At 39.1% G+C, this 14,739-nt stretch overlaps 3 protein-coding genes and 1 pseudogene across 6 annotated transcripts; 3 read left to right on the top strand and 1 right to left on the bottom strand.

The window, feature by feature from the left end:
- Window positions 1-277: 277 nt before the first annotated feature.
- On the top strand, window positions 278-1,093 carry LOC148689207 (toll/interleukin-1 receptor-like protein). The gene is made up of 2 exons (XM_088689409.1): window positions 278-795; window positions 964-1,093. Exons 1-2 carry the CDS (start codon window positions 278-280, stop codon window positions 1,091-1,093), a joined length of 648 nt encoding a protein of 215 aa, XP_088545535.1.
- A 44-nt stretch (window positions 1,094-1,137) lies between these two features.
- LOC137707936 (disease resistance protein RPV1-like) lies at window positions 1,138-4,116 on the top strand. Its single transcript, XM_088689083.1, has 3 exons — window positions 1,138-2,064; window positions 2,693-3,256; window positions 3,329-4,116. The coding sequence occupies exons 1-3, from the start codon at window positions 1,138-1,140 to the stop codon at window positions 3,881-3,883; spliced, it is 2,046 nt and encodes a 681-aa protein (XP_088545209.1). The 3' UTR covers window positions 3,884-4,116.
- Window positions 4,117-5,692: 1,576 nt separating this feature from the next.
- Window positions 5,693-9,587, bottom strand: LOC148689206 (putative pentatricopeptide repeat-containing protein At3g01580 pseudogene; annotated as a pseudogene). The gene has a single exon (XR_015958431.1). The product of XR_015958431.1 is annotated as a putative pentatricopeptide repeat-containing protein At3g01580 pseudogene (transcript).
- A 193-nt stretch (window positions 9,588-9,780) lies between these two features.
- LOC137709297 (toll/interleukin-1 receptor-like protein) lies at window positions 9,781-14,189 on the top strand. 3 transcript variants are annotated; one of them, XM_088689079.1, is made up of 2 exons: window positions 9,781-10,804; window positions 12,290-13,297. In XM_088689079.1, the coding sequence occupies exons 1-2, from the start codon at window positions 10,182-10,184 to the stop codon at window positions 12,465-12,467; spliced, it is 801 nt and encodes a 266-aa protein (XP_088545205.1). In that variant the 5' UTR covers window positions 9,781-10,181; the 3' UTR covers window positions 12,468-13,297. The 3 variants fall into 3 exon arrangements, with proteins under 3 accessions (XP_088545205.1, XP_088545206.1, XP_088545207.1); XM_088689080.1 differs by lacking the exon at window positions 12,290-13,297 and adding an exon at window positions 13,629-14,189 and having other exon boundaries at window positions 9,787-10,804; XM_088689081.1 differs by lacking the exon at window positions 12,290-13,297 and adding an exon at window positions 11,518-11,832 and having other exon boundaries at window positions 9,789-10,804.
- The last annotated feature ends 550 nt before the right edge of the window (window positions 14,190-14,739 follow it).

The following is a 14,739-nucleotide window of genomic DNA, read 5'->3' as shown; positions in this document are numbered from 1 at the left end:
AGTTGGGTGTGATTGACATTCACACTCCAACTTGAGGGGGAGTGTTAAAGGAAAGAATCAGACAGCACAGTAAGGTTGTACAGCAGCAGACTAGCACATGGTGTCAGATCATGTGCTCTGATGCTTTACAATATGGGCAGCAAGCACGCCTGTTTCATGTCTGTAGTTTATTGCATGCGTGTGTGTGTGTGAGATGTATATAAAACCATTGCAGCAGTGAATGAAATATATAACAAAATATTAAACTCAAGACATTTCACTTCTTTACTTGAAATCAATGAATGCCGGCAGCTCCGCCCATGCAACCGCCGCCTCTTCATCTTCCTCTCGGCGTTCAAACCGCTGGAAGTACGAAGTGTTCATCAGCTTTAGAGGCAAGGACACACGCCTTACCTTCACAGACCACCTCTCCATTGCGTTACGCAATGCCGCAATCTACACGTTTATAGACTACCAGGTCAGAAGGGGGGAAAATATACAGAGCGAACTTGACCGAGCAATCGAAGGGTCGAGGATTGCCATCGTTGTGTTCTCGAAGAGGTACGCTGAGTCCGGATGGTGCTTGAGGGAGCTGTCGAAGATCATGAGGTGCCGAGAAGATCAAGAGGGGAAAGTAGTCTATCCAATATTCTACAATGTTGATCCTTCTGAAGTGAGGAAACAGAGTGGTAGTTTTGGGCAAGCATTTCAGAAGCATGAAAGGGATGAAGACCCAAATGAGGTCGAGCAGTGGAGAAAGGATCTTAAGGCTTCTGCAGATTTGGGTGGCCGGAATCTTAAAACCACTGCGGACAGGTATCATTTCCAATTTCCTCTTTTACAAAATTTAATCGCTTGCAACATCTTGTACAATTAGCCTTTGGGACACTCACTAATCAGCCAAGTCGTGATGCGTAAGGCATTTAGTTCGTGTTGTTGCATGATTAATCATCTGTTTGCATAATTTGGATTTCCAATTGGCAGGCGTGAAGGAGTATTTATCCAGAAAGTTGTTGGGGACATAATCGGACTAATAAAAACCATCGACTCAAAAGAAGCCAAGCACTCAATTGGAATAGCTTTTCGGTGGAAGAATTCAGTACTAAATACTTAGATGTTGGAGGTTCACATGATGTTCAAATAATTGGAATTTGGGGCATGGGCGGCATAGGTAAAACAACATTTGCGAGAACCATCTGTAGCACATATCATCATAGTTTCCGTGGTCAATGTTACCTTGAAGAGGCGAGGATTAAAAAGAAAAATATGGTTAGTTTGCAAGAACAACTTCTTCGAGATATTTTGAAACGGCCTGACATTAAAATAAGTAGCGTTGCTGAAGGGACCAAGGAGATAGAGAAAAGACTTGGAAGCATGAAGGTACTCATCGTAGTTGATGACATAGATGATGCGGACCAATTAGATGAATTGGCGATAGAACATGACTCGTTTGGTCCAGGAAGTAGGATTATTATAATAACAAGAGATGAACAAGTGTTGAATATACAGAAGGTGGATAAAAAATATAAGGCACAAACGATGACGGATGAAGAAGCTCTTGAACTCCTTAGTTGGCATGCGTTTGGAAATCATTGTCCTGATAAAGAATATATTGAACTCGCAACAGATGTTGTTGATTATTGTGGAGGATTGCCGCTAGCTCTTAAAGTCGTAGGCCGTTTGTTGGCTACGAAAAAGAGTAAAAGCATATGGAAAAGTACATTGGATAAATTGAGAAATCTTCCACATGGAAAAATTCATGAAACACTTAGATTAAGCTATGATGGGCTAAGTGATGATCATGTGAAAGGTGTGTTCCTTGACATATCTCATTTCTTTATTAACTGGATTGGAACTCATGTCATGGCAATATTGGATAGTTGCAGTCGCTTTTGTGTAGAATCAGAAATCCGAACTCTTCAAGATCGATGTCTTCTAGATATTGATTCAGTAATGTTTAGGATGCATGATTTGATCCAAGACATGGGAAGAGAAATTGTGCGGGCAGAATATGCTATGGAACCTAGAAAACGTAGTCGATTGTGGCATCACGAAGATGTAACAAGCGTGTTAAGAGACGAATCTGTAAGTGCTTTCCCAAATCCCAATAAAAATTGTTATGTTGAATGTATGTAAATAACAGAAGCATATCCCACATCTAATGCATTGCATGAGCTGCATTTGTAGTTCATTCATAGATAGTCATGGCCCTGCTTGAATTAGATTTGTTCTTGTTTTCCCCAACAGGGAACGGAAGCAATTAGAGGGCTAACTTTAGTGTTGCCAGAAAATTCTGATGAGGATCCCTTCCGCACAAAAGCGTTTAAGAAGATGCGGTATCTGAAATTTCTCCAACTCAATTATGTAAAGCTCACAGGAAGCTACCGTCATCTTTCCAAGGAGTTAAGATTTTTGTGTTGGCATGGATTTCCTCTAGAGGTCATACCCGAAGATTTTGATTTACGAAACTAAGTTTGTATTGACTTGAGCTACAGCAAGCTTGTCCGAGTTTGGGAGGATTCCGATCTGGTATGATACATATAATTGTCGTAACCTCAACCAAATTATTAATCCTTTCCTCGTCCGTGTTTTGTAAATACCAACATCAGTTGACAGTCATTCAGCTCTCTTTCTCTCTTTCTCTTCTCTCTCTCTCTCTCTCTCTCTCTCTCTAATATGGATTATGATTTTGTTATATCTTTTTGTCAAACAGTTGCCGAAGAAGTTGAAGTTTCTTACGCTTGATCATTCCCGTAACCTGACTCAATTACCAGACTTTTCAAAACTCCCACATCTCGAGGAATTGAGCCTCAATGGCTGTAAGGGTGTGTCTGGGGGTTACCATTTCTTTACACAACTGAAGATGCTTCATGATTTAGATCTTAGAGACTGCAATATAACGGATGATGCTGTTCTTGAAAGCCTTCAGAGTCTACCTTCTTTAAGGACTTTATTACTAGATGGAAATGGTTTTCATAGGCTACCCATCCTCTGTGGCCTTTCCCAGCTTGAAATGTTATATCTAAATCATTGCACAAACCTTCAGGCAATCCCAGATTTGCCGAAAAGTTTGTTTTTACTGGAAGCAAATTACTGCACTGAACTGGAAATAATGCCCGACCTTTCAGAGATGTTGGAAATGACTGAATTGCAACTGAAAGACTGCCGCAAACGCAAAGATATTCCAAACCTGGATAACTTCTTGTGCAACATGGATACCATTCATATGGAAGGGTGCACCAGTCTCACTGCTACTTTTAAGGAGAACATCCTATTGGTATGGAACTTTCGCTCTTCCTCTCTGATTTTCGTATAGTTGCTTATGCTAACTGTGCACCTCGTGTTGTAGAAATGGGAGGGGGATGTAATTGGTGGACTTTCTCTCTCTGTAAATGATATTCCTCGCTCGTTACCCTATGTCGCGAGAGCGGATGAAACTGTCAAAGTTGAAGTGCCGCCTACTTTTGATTATATAGGAGGGTTGGCTGTGTGCATCATTTATTCTTCGGACAATTCAGACTGTACTGGGTCCCTATGCATTCTTGTTGTTAATCGTACCCAGCGAACATGTTTTCACATTTGGCCAATGGTGACCACCGTAACTGCTTCCCATGAATGTTATATTTGGTTGGGAAATCTTACAAATAAGAAGCTCAATCTGAAAGGTGGTGACAAGGTTCGTGTGCATGCAGACTTTATTGAAACAGAGGATGATCATCAAATTAAGGTGAAGAAAACAGGAGTGGATATCGTAGAATGGGAATTTTCAGCTTCAGATATGACATATGTGGACTATGATCGTATGCCATACGAGTCTGACGAGGAGGACACTGACGACGATACAGAGTTAAGCGATTACTCATCTGATGAGGTCCAACCTTGCAAAAGATTTAAGGTTATCTGATCTCAATATTGAAAGCTTTGACGATGAAGAAGAAACAATTGGGAAATGAAAGAAAGCATTCCAAAGTGTCTTCATAAAGTACTTGAATTTTTAATAAGAGTTTCAATGTGGGTATTATAAAAGCACTTTTAGCTGAAGCGTTTTGAGCGAAGCAATGCCGAATGAGTTCTTAATTAAACATATAAGTAGCTTATTTTCTTATCAAATAAATTATTGATTTTTCATTTGATTCATTAGTGACATTAGAGAAATTTACATGCAAGTGTGTCGTGTTTATCCCTCTCTCGGTCTCCCCCCACCCCATTTCAAAGAAACTAATTTCCCCTTTCATCTTTCGTCCACTCCCATTGTTGCCCTCATTTTCTATCCTATAATTAACCCTAGTTGTTTGATGTATGTGATTAACTCTAATTGTTACTAATCATACCCTGCAAATTCAGCATGGAAATTTTTTGAAATGTTATATGAACTTATACACTTCTTTTAATTTGTCATATCAATATTTCGAAATTATTAATTTGTCATATTACTCTAACTTTGTTAAGTTTTCCATCTAAAATAAGTCATGCGGCTTGCACATGACTTGTTTTCAAGGTTATTTCGGACATTTCAACTCCTCACTTCAAGATTATTTCGAACATTTCAAGGTTTTGGACATTTCTAATCTTTCTTTTTTTTTTAGCGACATGATTGACCATGTTGAATTCTCAAAGATTGCAACTTAGTTGCATGAAAAACTTAACGAAGTTACGTTGAGATGACAAATTAGTGAATTTGGAAAACTGATATGACAAATCACTTAAAATTTTAATTGTATGAGAAACTAAAAATGGCGTATAAGTGTGTATAACATTTCAAATTTCTCAACTCAATCTTCCTTCCGGTTGATGAATGTTGGGTTCGGTGGCTTAGATTTGAGCCAAGTTGAGTCCCACATCGGCTACTGAGGATGACCATGTGGTGCTTTATAAGCAATGATCACACAAACATGTTGACGAGGCCTTTTGATAAAATCCATACCCCTTTTTTTTGGTGGATAAAGTAGGTGGAATATCGGCAATACCTACTTGTGTGTGTGGGATCCGTTGGTGTGCTTCCGCATGACAATTGGTATTAGACCTTAGGCAACGCTTGTTGAAGTTGAAGAGCAAGCTCAATTGGAATTTGGTGCCTGTGGCCAAGGTGGAGCTCTATTTGCATTTGGATCGTGAGACATCATGGCTTGAATCACGCCAAGGTGGAGATTGGTGGTTTTAGTGGTTTAGATTTGAGCCAAGTTGTTGAGTCCCACATCGGCTAGTGAGGATGAGCGTGTAGTGCTTTGTAAGCAATTGTATCACACACGCATATTGCCGCTGCAAAGATCACATTCTTTCAAGGGAGGCTTGCGTATCTCTTGTTTCGATTCTACCAGATTCATTTCCTCTACATGTCCACATCCCTCGCTCTTATGAGCGCTGTTTTGCAAATTACACCGGCTTGGTTCTTGTCCATTCCGGCTGCGCTGCTGCTGGCCATGGAAGAGAGATAAGTCGAGGTAGTTTTGGTGACGGCGGTTCATCAGATTCTGTTGGAATACGGCACAGCAGCTATCCAAGATGAGATTCCAGGACAGAACGCCTACCTCACTGGCCTTAGCATACTTGGGGGCATTGCACTTTTCCCCTCCATGTTGGAAGTAATTTTCCTCTTTTCTAAACCTTATTCTTGTGAATTAATGCTTGCATTTGTGTTAATTAGAGTGATCGTAATGGCGTTTTAATTGCGTTTTTCCGATCAAATTACAGGGAGCGATTATGGGTCCTCTGCTGATGACAATGATGATTGCCTTCAAGAATCTGTATGTAGAATTTGTCCTTGCTTCTGGAAAAGAAGCCACTGCTCATTGATACAAGTAACTACTCCATATTTTCATGAAATTGGTGTTAAGTAATTTGATAGAAAAATATCAGAGTCCTAGAGTCTGTCCATATCATTACGCCGCTCATGTGGGTCAAAACTTTCCCGACAAGAAATTTCTCAACACTTCAAATCTAAACAGCATCCGCCATGTCGTGTAGCAGGAGATCGACATTGGGAACATAACCGTCCTCTCTCATTTTCGCCTCTAATTTTCCTAGTACTCCATAAATCTGATCAGAACCCCCCACCTCGACAACGCTCTGCCCGGACATCTTCTTTAACCTCTTCTCCTTTATCAAAGTTTTGAGATTTGTCACATTTTCCCATTTGTTATCCATGGCATATATATCTGAGAGCAGGATGTAATACCCTGGATGATTAGGATCCAACCGAAAAAGACTCTTTGCTGCAACCTCTCCAAGCTTTGTGTTGTTATGAATCCAGCATGCACCAAGCAAGGCTCCCCAAACATGCGGTCCAGCTGGATTGGGCATTCTCTCAACGATTTCCATTGCCTTATCCAGCTCTCCTGTCTGGCCAAGAAGATCAACAATTATCCCGTAGTGCTCAGGTCCTCGCTTAAGTTGGTATTCATGCAACATCGTGGTGAATATCTAGATGCCTTCTTCAACCAACCCCGAATGGCTACACGCAGATAAAATCGAGAGAAATGTTACATCATTAGGCTTGACATCTGAGTGCTTAACCATCCGATCAAATACTTTTATAGCTTCTTCTCCTTGTCCATGAACTCCATGACCTGCAATCATCGCGCTCCAGATAACGACATCTTTGTCTGTTATCCCTTCAAAATAATAGGCCAGCATTGTCTATGCCGCCGCTTTTTGGGTATAACTCTATGAGTGAAGCTCCAACAAAGATGTTATTATTGAAGGCGCGTTTAATCACATAAGCATGGAGGCAAAGAGCTTGTTGAAGAATCCCTAATTCCGAACAAGCTGCAAGAAGCTTGACCATAACAACTCGTCTGATAGCATGTCGCGAAAGACCCCAATTCACTTGTATGCCATTCTGTTATGAGCATACCCGCTCAACAAGGCAGCCCACGAAACCACATCTTTCTCTGGCATTCTATTGAAGAGATCACCTGCTTTTTCGAGTGCAGAGCACTTCATGTACATATCAATCAGGGCTGTAGCTACCTTGATATCTAACTCGAAACACTTCCTAGTAGCAATTTTGTGGATCTTCTTTCTTCTAAATTACCCGCCAGTGCACATGCTTGCAATGCACTTACCAGAGTCAATGAATTAGGTTCGGTTCTCATATCAATCATTTCTTTGAAAAGATTTAACGCTTCTATTACATCCCCATTATGAGTGTAACATGCAATCATGGAGCTCCAAGAAACCACATACCTAGCGGCAGTTTTGAACCTGTCTCTGCATATAGATTTAGCAATGCATTACCTAAAGATAAATTAGAGTTGAACCCGTTCCTAATAGAAACACCATGCACACAACTTCCAATTCTAAAATTTGATAACTGAGCACAAGCCGAAACAGCACTAACAAGCGTCACTCGGTCAGGATTAATGCGCCCCACCATCACCATTCGGGAGAGAAACTCCAATGCTTGTTCAGGATCACCATTCTGCTCATATCCAGTAACCATAGAAGTCCACAAAAACACATCCGGTTGCGAAAACTCGTCAAACACTATCACAGCTTCGCCCATTTCTCCGCATTTGGAATACAATTCAATCAACGCAGAACCCACAAACATATCCAATGCTACCCCCTCATGTTTCTTTACAAATCCATGTATTATTTTTCCACACGACAGCGCCCTTAACCTCGCACACGCCTTCAGAGCAATGGGAATGGTGAAATTATCAGGCTTTTCATCGTTACCTCTTGACTCAGACATCATGCTACGAAATAGACACAAGGTCTCCTGCCATAGGTCCTCTCTACGGTAGCTCCTGAGCATGGCGTTCCAGAGATAGACAGTTCTGTGGGGCGTTTCGTCGAACACCTTACGGGCATGACCGAGGGACTCATATTTTGCGTACAGAGAGTTGAGTTTTGTGGCAAAGAAGCTGTCCTGGGAAAGGCCGGTTTTGAGGGTTTGAGAGTGCAATTGCGCCACTGATTTCGCGCAGTTACATGATGCAAGCAGATTAGCAAGGACTTCCCTCCTTTTCATGCAGAAGACTCACTTGGTTACCCCAAAAGAATCTCACAATCTCATAAAACCAGATCGAATTTCGTTAGCGGTCACACTTGTGCCTATAAGTTGCCTGTGTTGAATCCAATCAAGTCGGTTTTCTTCTTTTTTTTTCACTTGTGTGGCGTGTTTTTATCTCTCCTTTACGAGATGTACAGAATTGGTATTAGAATTTTATAAACTGCGTAGCATTTGTATGAGAATTTCCGTCAAAATTAAGCAAGTGAAACATATGTTACATGCTTCGTTTGTTATAAATGGATGAAGGATAAATGCTCCACATTTTATGAAATTGAGATGCCAATTTTATGAATTAAGAGTCTGTCTTTGTTCCGTTTCGCTTGAGGAGATGAAAAAAGTACTATGAATCTAGACCATTTAGCAAATACATGAATTACTTAAATGTTTGTACAAAGTCAGCTTGTCATATGTATAACTCACAACTATGTGAACAACAGACCATAAATTATTCTCCCAAAATACCACTCTTTTCCTTTTTCATTAATTCTCTCATTGTCTACCAATTTTTATTTACCTATAGTTTTTTCCTTCAATAGTGAATAAGGTGCATTATCAACATGTACTATATAAAGCCTAATGATACTGATGAGGATGATTATCATACTATACTATATGATTTTGATGATGACGATGAAAAATCAATCAGTGACAAATAAAAAACAATGTACAATCCATGACTGATACGCTATTTCTTTGGTATAGTAAGAATCTTTTGTATTTTCCACTACAAATTCTTAGGTTCATACTTTCTTGTATGAACTTACATCAAACTTAATTGTGCTTCATGTCACAGAAAAAAAAGATGTTAACTCTTAGCCATCAATCAAACCAGTGATCAAGCTAATTACGGTCCAGAGGCTCTCATTCTCAATCCACCGCCCCCTTTTTTTTTATTATCAAGAACTAGGCTACTACATTTACCTGTTTTAGAGTCTATTTAGTTCCAACAATTCGTATCCAACATTGGTTGGTCATTTTTCCATTCTATGCAAAAGGTTTTGCAAAGCTCTTAAATTGAAGGGATCTTTGTCGAGTGATTGTCTAACAATAAATTATAAATGCAATATTAAAAGGGCACGTGACGATGAACTTGTCACATGGGAATTATTATGGTCAAATTTTAATGTTAGAACATCACATGACTATAAACATGTCACATATGAATTATTATGATTAAATTTCAATGTTAGTCGTATAAGTGACATATTACTATCATTATGTTTTGTTAATGTTAGAAATGGTCCTCAGACTTTGTCCTAATTGGAGCATTGATTCCCAAACTTTGGCTCATCTGTCCGCATTTAAAATACAATTCAGTCAATGCATAACCCACAAACATGTATCATGTCCAATGCAACCTTGTCATGTTTGTTGATAAACCCATGACATCCACCAACACCAATTGAACCAACCTATGCACCACCCTTAAAATAGAATAAGGTCGTGAACTAAGGGTGGGTTCAAAATACCGAATCGAGGCCTAAAAAAAAACCCAAAAAAAATCAAACCTAACCATAAAATAGAATAAGGTCGTGAACTAAATGTGGGTTCAAAAAACCGAATCGAGGCCTAAAAAAAAACCCCAAAAAAAAAAAAATCAAACCGAACCAAAATTACTTAATTTGGTTTCAATTTTGGTGATTCTAAAACCGAACCAAACTGAATATATACATTTAATTTTATTTATTTATTTATGTTAGGTATTTATTTTTTTACCCAATTTCAAGCCCAATTTCGAAACCCAAATATGTAAAAAGCCAAACTTCAAGCCCATGTTAAGAAAAGCCTTCTTACTGCAAACCCTAGCTAGCATGTTCTTTTCTCCTTCCTTTCTTCTTTTCTTTCTCAGCCGCAGCTTTGCATCTTCACTATTTTTCTCCTGTTCTCCCTCTCCAGCAGCCCCATCTTCCTTCCTCTCCCACTTATCTTTATTTCTTCCGTCTTCTTTCCACCGCCAATTCTGACTGAGACCGAGATCGAGATCGAGAGCTGGAACTGGAATCATTAAAGAGCAGTATCTCCTCTCTCTGCTATTTTCGATTTCAGTTTTGCATCTGTTTGAGCTGCCTTTCAGATCTTCGAGGGTTTGTTTTTGCAATACAATAATCAAAGAATAGGGGTCCTTAATTTGCTTTGCTCTCACATCTTCCAGCGATCAGGAGTTTCACTTCTTTACTTTAAATCAATGAATACCAGCAGATCCACCCATGCAACCGCCGCCTCTTCGTTTTTCTCCCGGCGTTCAAACCGCTGGAAGTACGAGCTGTGCAAGAATTCACGGCTACTTTTCTTTTTTCTTTGTTTTTCCCTTTTCTTGAAATCAGTGATTACCAGCAGCTCCGCCCATGCAAACCGCTGGAAGTACGAGGTGTTCCTGAGCTTTAGAGGAGTCGACACACGCAAAACCTTCACAGACCACCTCCACTCTGCGTTAAGCAAGGCCGACATCTACACGTTTGTAGACTACCAGCTCAGAAGGGGGGGAAATATACAGAGCGAGCTTGACCGAGAAATCGAAGGGTCGAGGATCGCCGTCGTCATCTTCTCGAAGAGGTACGCGGAGTCCCGATGGTGCCTGAGGGAGCTGTCGAAGATCATGAGTTGCCGAGAAGATCAAGAGGGGAAAGTAGTCTATCCAATATTCTACGACGTTGACCCTTCTCAAGTGAGGAAACAGAGCGGTAGTTTTGGGGAAGCATTTCGGAAGCATGAAAGGGATGAAGATCCAAATGAGGTGGAGCAGTGGAGAAAGGATCTTAAGGCTTGTGCGGATTTGGGTGGCCGGAATTTTAACACCACTGCGGACGGGTATAAATTCAAGTTTCCTCTTTTACAAAATTTAATTGCTTGCAACATCATCAGCCAAAGTCATGATGAATAAGGCATTTAGTTCATATGAATCTTGCTGTTGCATGGTGAATCATCTATTTGCATAATTTAAGTCTCATCAAAGTACTGAATCTGAAGAAGCTGAAAGATGTTAGCGATATAACAACATATACATATATATATATATATGTATGTATATACATACACCTTTGTGTTTGTCACCAAGAAGCCCCAATGATAATAGCCCTAGAAATCCAATGCTAGGATCATATTAGAAGAAGAATATAATGATTAGTAATTAGATAAGCGTCAGCCCTGACGGATTGATACCAAATGTTGGAACAAATATAGCAAAGCCTAATTCATTAGCAGATCATTAATCACATGGACGGTTGATAAAAAAAACTGAGGAAGCCATGGACGATTGATAAAAAAAAATGAGGAAGCCATGGACGATTTGATCAAAGAAGAGGTTCTAGTCACTGAGAACCTTATGTTGTTGCTAGTAATAGGGCTAGTCTTCTGTATAAATTCCCAGTGGGTTATCCACCAGTCATTCATGTCAGCTTAAAGGTCGACTAATTAATTCTTAATTTTAACATATATGATGAATTAGATTAGTTCATATGAATCTTGGTGTTGCATGATATGATGAATCATCTGTTTGCATAATTTGGATTTCCAATTGGCAGGCGTGAAGGACTGTTTATCCAGAAAGTTGTTTGAACAATTCAGTATGTCTTTTTTGGAAAGATTAGTCTCATGTAATAAACTGTCAATCACTATTTCATTTAAGACACTCCTTGAACAAAATTTCCTAATAATTCCTACTTTGGTGAAAAATTATATAAACGTTTGTTCAAGAATGGTTTTGGCAAGTTTAAAAATGGATGTTACCTATAGCCAGACCCAGCCGTTGGACATGATTGTTGCTCCTGCAAACATTGTTAGTTTCGATAACCTTTGATATGAGCTATCTCTATATATCATCAGGCCTTTCAACAAAAGATTAAGTTGCAACCGTTATTCATATTATAATTTTGTGTTTGTCACCAACATCCTTTATCTGCAAATACTGAGGAAGCCACAATGATAATAGCCATAGAAATCCAATGCTAGGATCATATTAGAAGAAGAATATAATGATTAGTAATCAGATAAGCATCAGCCTTTACGGATTAATGAGAAGCCAATAATATTGGCTCTGATACCAAATGTTGGAAAAAATATAGCGAACCCTAATTCATTAGCAGATCATTAATCACATGGACGATTGATAAAAAAAAAATAAAAAAATCCTGAGGAAGCCAATTCCCAGTGGGTTTATCCACCAGTCTTTCATGTCAGCTTAAAGGTCGTCTAATTAATTCTTAATTTTAAGATATATGATGAATTAGTTTAGTTCATATGAATGTTGGTGTTGCATGATATGATGAATCATCTGTTTGCATTTCAATTTGCCAGGCGTGAAGCATTGTTTATCCAGAATGTTGTTGGGGACATCAGCGCACTAACAAAAACCACAAACTTGCAAACAAGTCAGTCAAAAACCAGAGACTTGCAAACAAGTCAGTCAAAAACTGGGTTGGAATACCTCGTCGCGTGGGCCAGGGTTCCCTACCACTTTTTTTTTTTTTTTTAATTTTTTTTCTTGAAAGTCCAGCTCGCAATCAGACTTTTGTAATTGAATGCTTTCCCAGAGCCTAGTCAGCACTTTTTCTTTCTTTTTTTCCTTTATTTTTTCATTCCTTTTTTCTCATTTTGGTTATAAAGATTACTTTTTTTTTTTTTTCACCCACCCCACTCTCTCCTCCCTCGATTCGCTCCTCTCTCTCTCTCTCTCTCTCTCTCTCTCTCTCTCTCTCTCTCTCTCTCTCTCACCTATTACTTTTTTTCTTCTTTGATTCACCCACTTTCTTCTCTCCCTCCCTCTTTCCTTTCTCTGCTTCTCTCGAACTACTACAAGCATTTGAAGAAGAAGAAGAAGAAGAGGACCCATATAATCCAGTTCTCATATTCTTCAAAGCCTCGCTCTTCAACCCAAGACCCTGCGCGAAGACAAGCTCTCTCCAGCCGATGCCCACGATTTTGAGTATGGCGTCTACTCCCCCGACTACGACAACCGCATTCCGCTCCACATCGCCTTGCCCCAAGGCTGGATCCACGTTTCCGGTCCTTCCTTTCATGGTCTTCGGCTCTTCCTCGGTCAGCCCAATTGAGGACGTCTCCGCCAAATCCAACGCGAGCATTGATCCCTTTAACCCTGACGTGGGTTTTTGTCATTTTTTGCGTATTGTAATTGGAATTTCAATATATATTTTTTATTTTAATTTCGTTAATTCCTACTATTTGAGTTTTTGTTATTTTTGTTCATTGTAATTGGAATTGATTAGGAGAATATAAGTCGATGGTACAATGTAATTTGTGTTTGCTGTTATGAAGAATTTCTTGAATTGGAGGAATTTGTTGCAATTGTTTTTTTGGGTACAACATTGCAATTTTCAATTGGGGCAATTCCTCTTTAATTTATATCGAATTGGTGTTGAAGGAATACTAGTTGGAGTTAAACTTCAAATTTGTGACGATTGTGATGTCTCATTGCGTGTTGTGCATGCAATCTTGTGATTTCAGATTGAAGTTTATGTGGTGATTGTCTTCGAGATTGCTCCGGCAAGGGTCGCACCATGCACGATTGTGATATCTCATTGCGTGTTTCATATATCTTTTTTCGTTAAAGCTTCTTCATTGTAATTTGGTTCCTAAGTCTCTTGTTAAGCTTACCCATTGTTTTGTGTTTTTGCAGAAAAGTGGAGCCACTTTACCTTGTTGCTTGTACAAAAATCAAGTTTAGGGGTGGATTTCCATCTACATCTTCAGTTGCTGCTTCTCCTTTAAACCCGGGAAGTTTCTCCGTCCAAGAGCTTTATTGATTTTTTTTTCTTTTTTCTATACTTTTGTTGTCTATTTTCATTATTCCTATCTTCAATTTTTTTTAGTTCAAAAAAATACATAAAAATAAAATTTCGAAAAATCCAATATATATTAGTCTTGTTCTTATTGGCTACTTCCCAATTCACATATGAGATTCAGTCTTTATTTTCTTGTAACTTTCAAGAAATTTATACTTGACATTAGTTCTTTATATTATTTTTGTTTTGATCATATTTTTGGTGATCATGACTTGGAAAATTTATATGCACATAGCCATGTAAATGTGAAACTAGAGCATGATTTAATTCTTCATATGTAAATCTAGTGAGTTTATGTAACCATTGTGAGCTTTTGAGCCTCTTATAGATTGAACCATTATGTATCAATCTCATTTATTCTTGTGCGTATGATCTCATTTTACATGTAACAACCCGTTTCAAAAATTTCATTTTAATTAGTTAAAATTACGAAAATACCCCTAATGACAGAAACATTGACTTTCGTCCGTTGACGTAATATAATTCTTCGTTAATTTATTTCTGTAGCTCTTGTTGATACGAACGCGTATGCGTGAACAGAATCGAATTCGGAGCTAAAACGAAGCTCTTACAATTTTTGAATGACAAGGGCATTCTAGTAATTTCACCCGTGGAGATATTTCTCCACTTTTGGACCTCTACATGGGTGACACGTGGCACCCTATGCCTGGTGCCCTTTTTGTTCCTTCCCCGTGATCTCTCTCTAAAACTCTCTCCATTCTCTCTCTCTCATCTTCACTCTCTTTTCCTTTCCGACGAACTCACACACACAGACCATAATCACCACACTCCTTCACCTCTCCGATTTCACTCAATTTCTCTTTCTCAGCACTGTTGCACCAACACTGTGCTTGTGATCTTCGACGAGATCTCAAGCTTCTCCAACCAAGGTAAGGTCTAAAACGTTCTTAAAACTTCGTAGTTTGTGTTTAGAAGTGGGTCTAG

Source organism: Pyrus communis, chromosome 17, assembly GCF_041283825.1.
Source record: "Pyrus communis isolate YQ-2024b chromosome 17, ASM4128382v1, whole genome shotgun sequence".
Classification (NCBI taxonomy): domain Eukaryota; kingdom Viridiplantae; phylum Streptophyta; class Magnoliopsida; order Rosales; family Rosaceae; genus Pyrus; species Pyrus communis.
The sequence above is the reverse complement of the archived record's forward strand: the minus strand, read 5'-3'. Positions and strand labels throughout refer to the sequence as shown.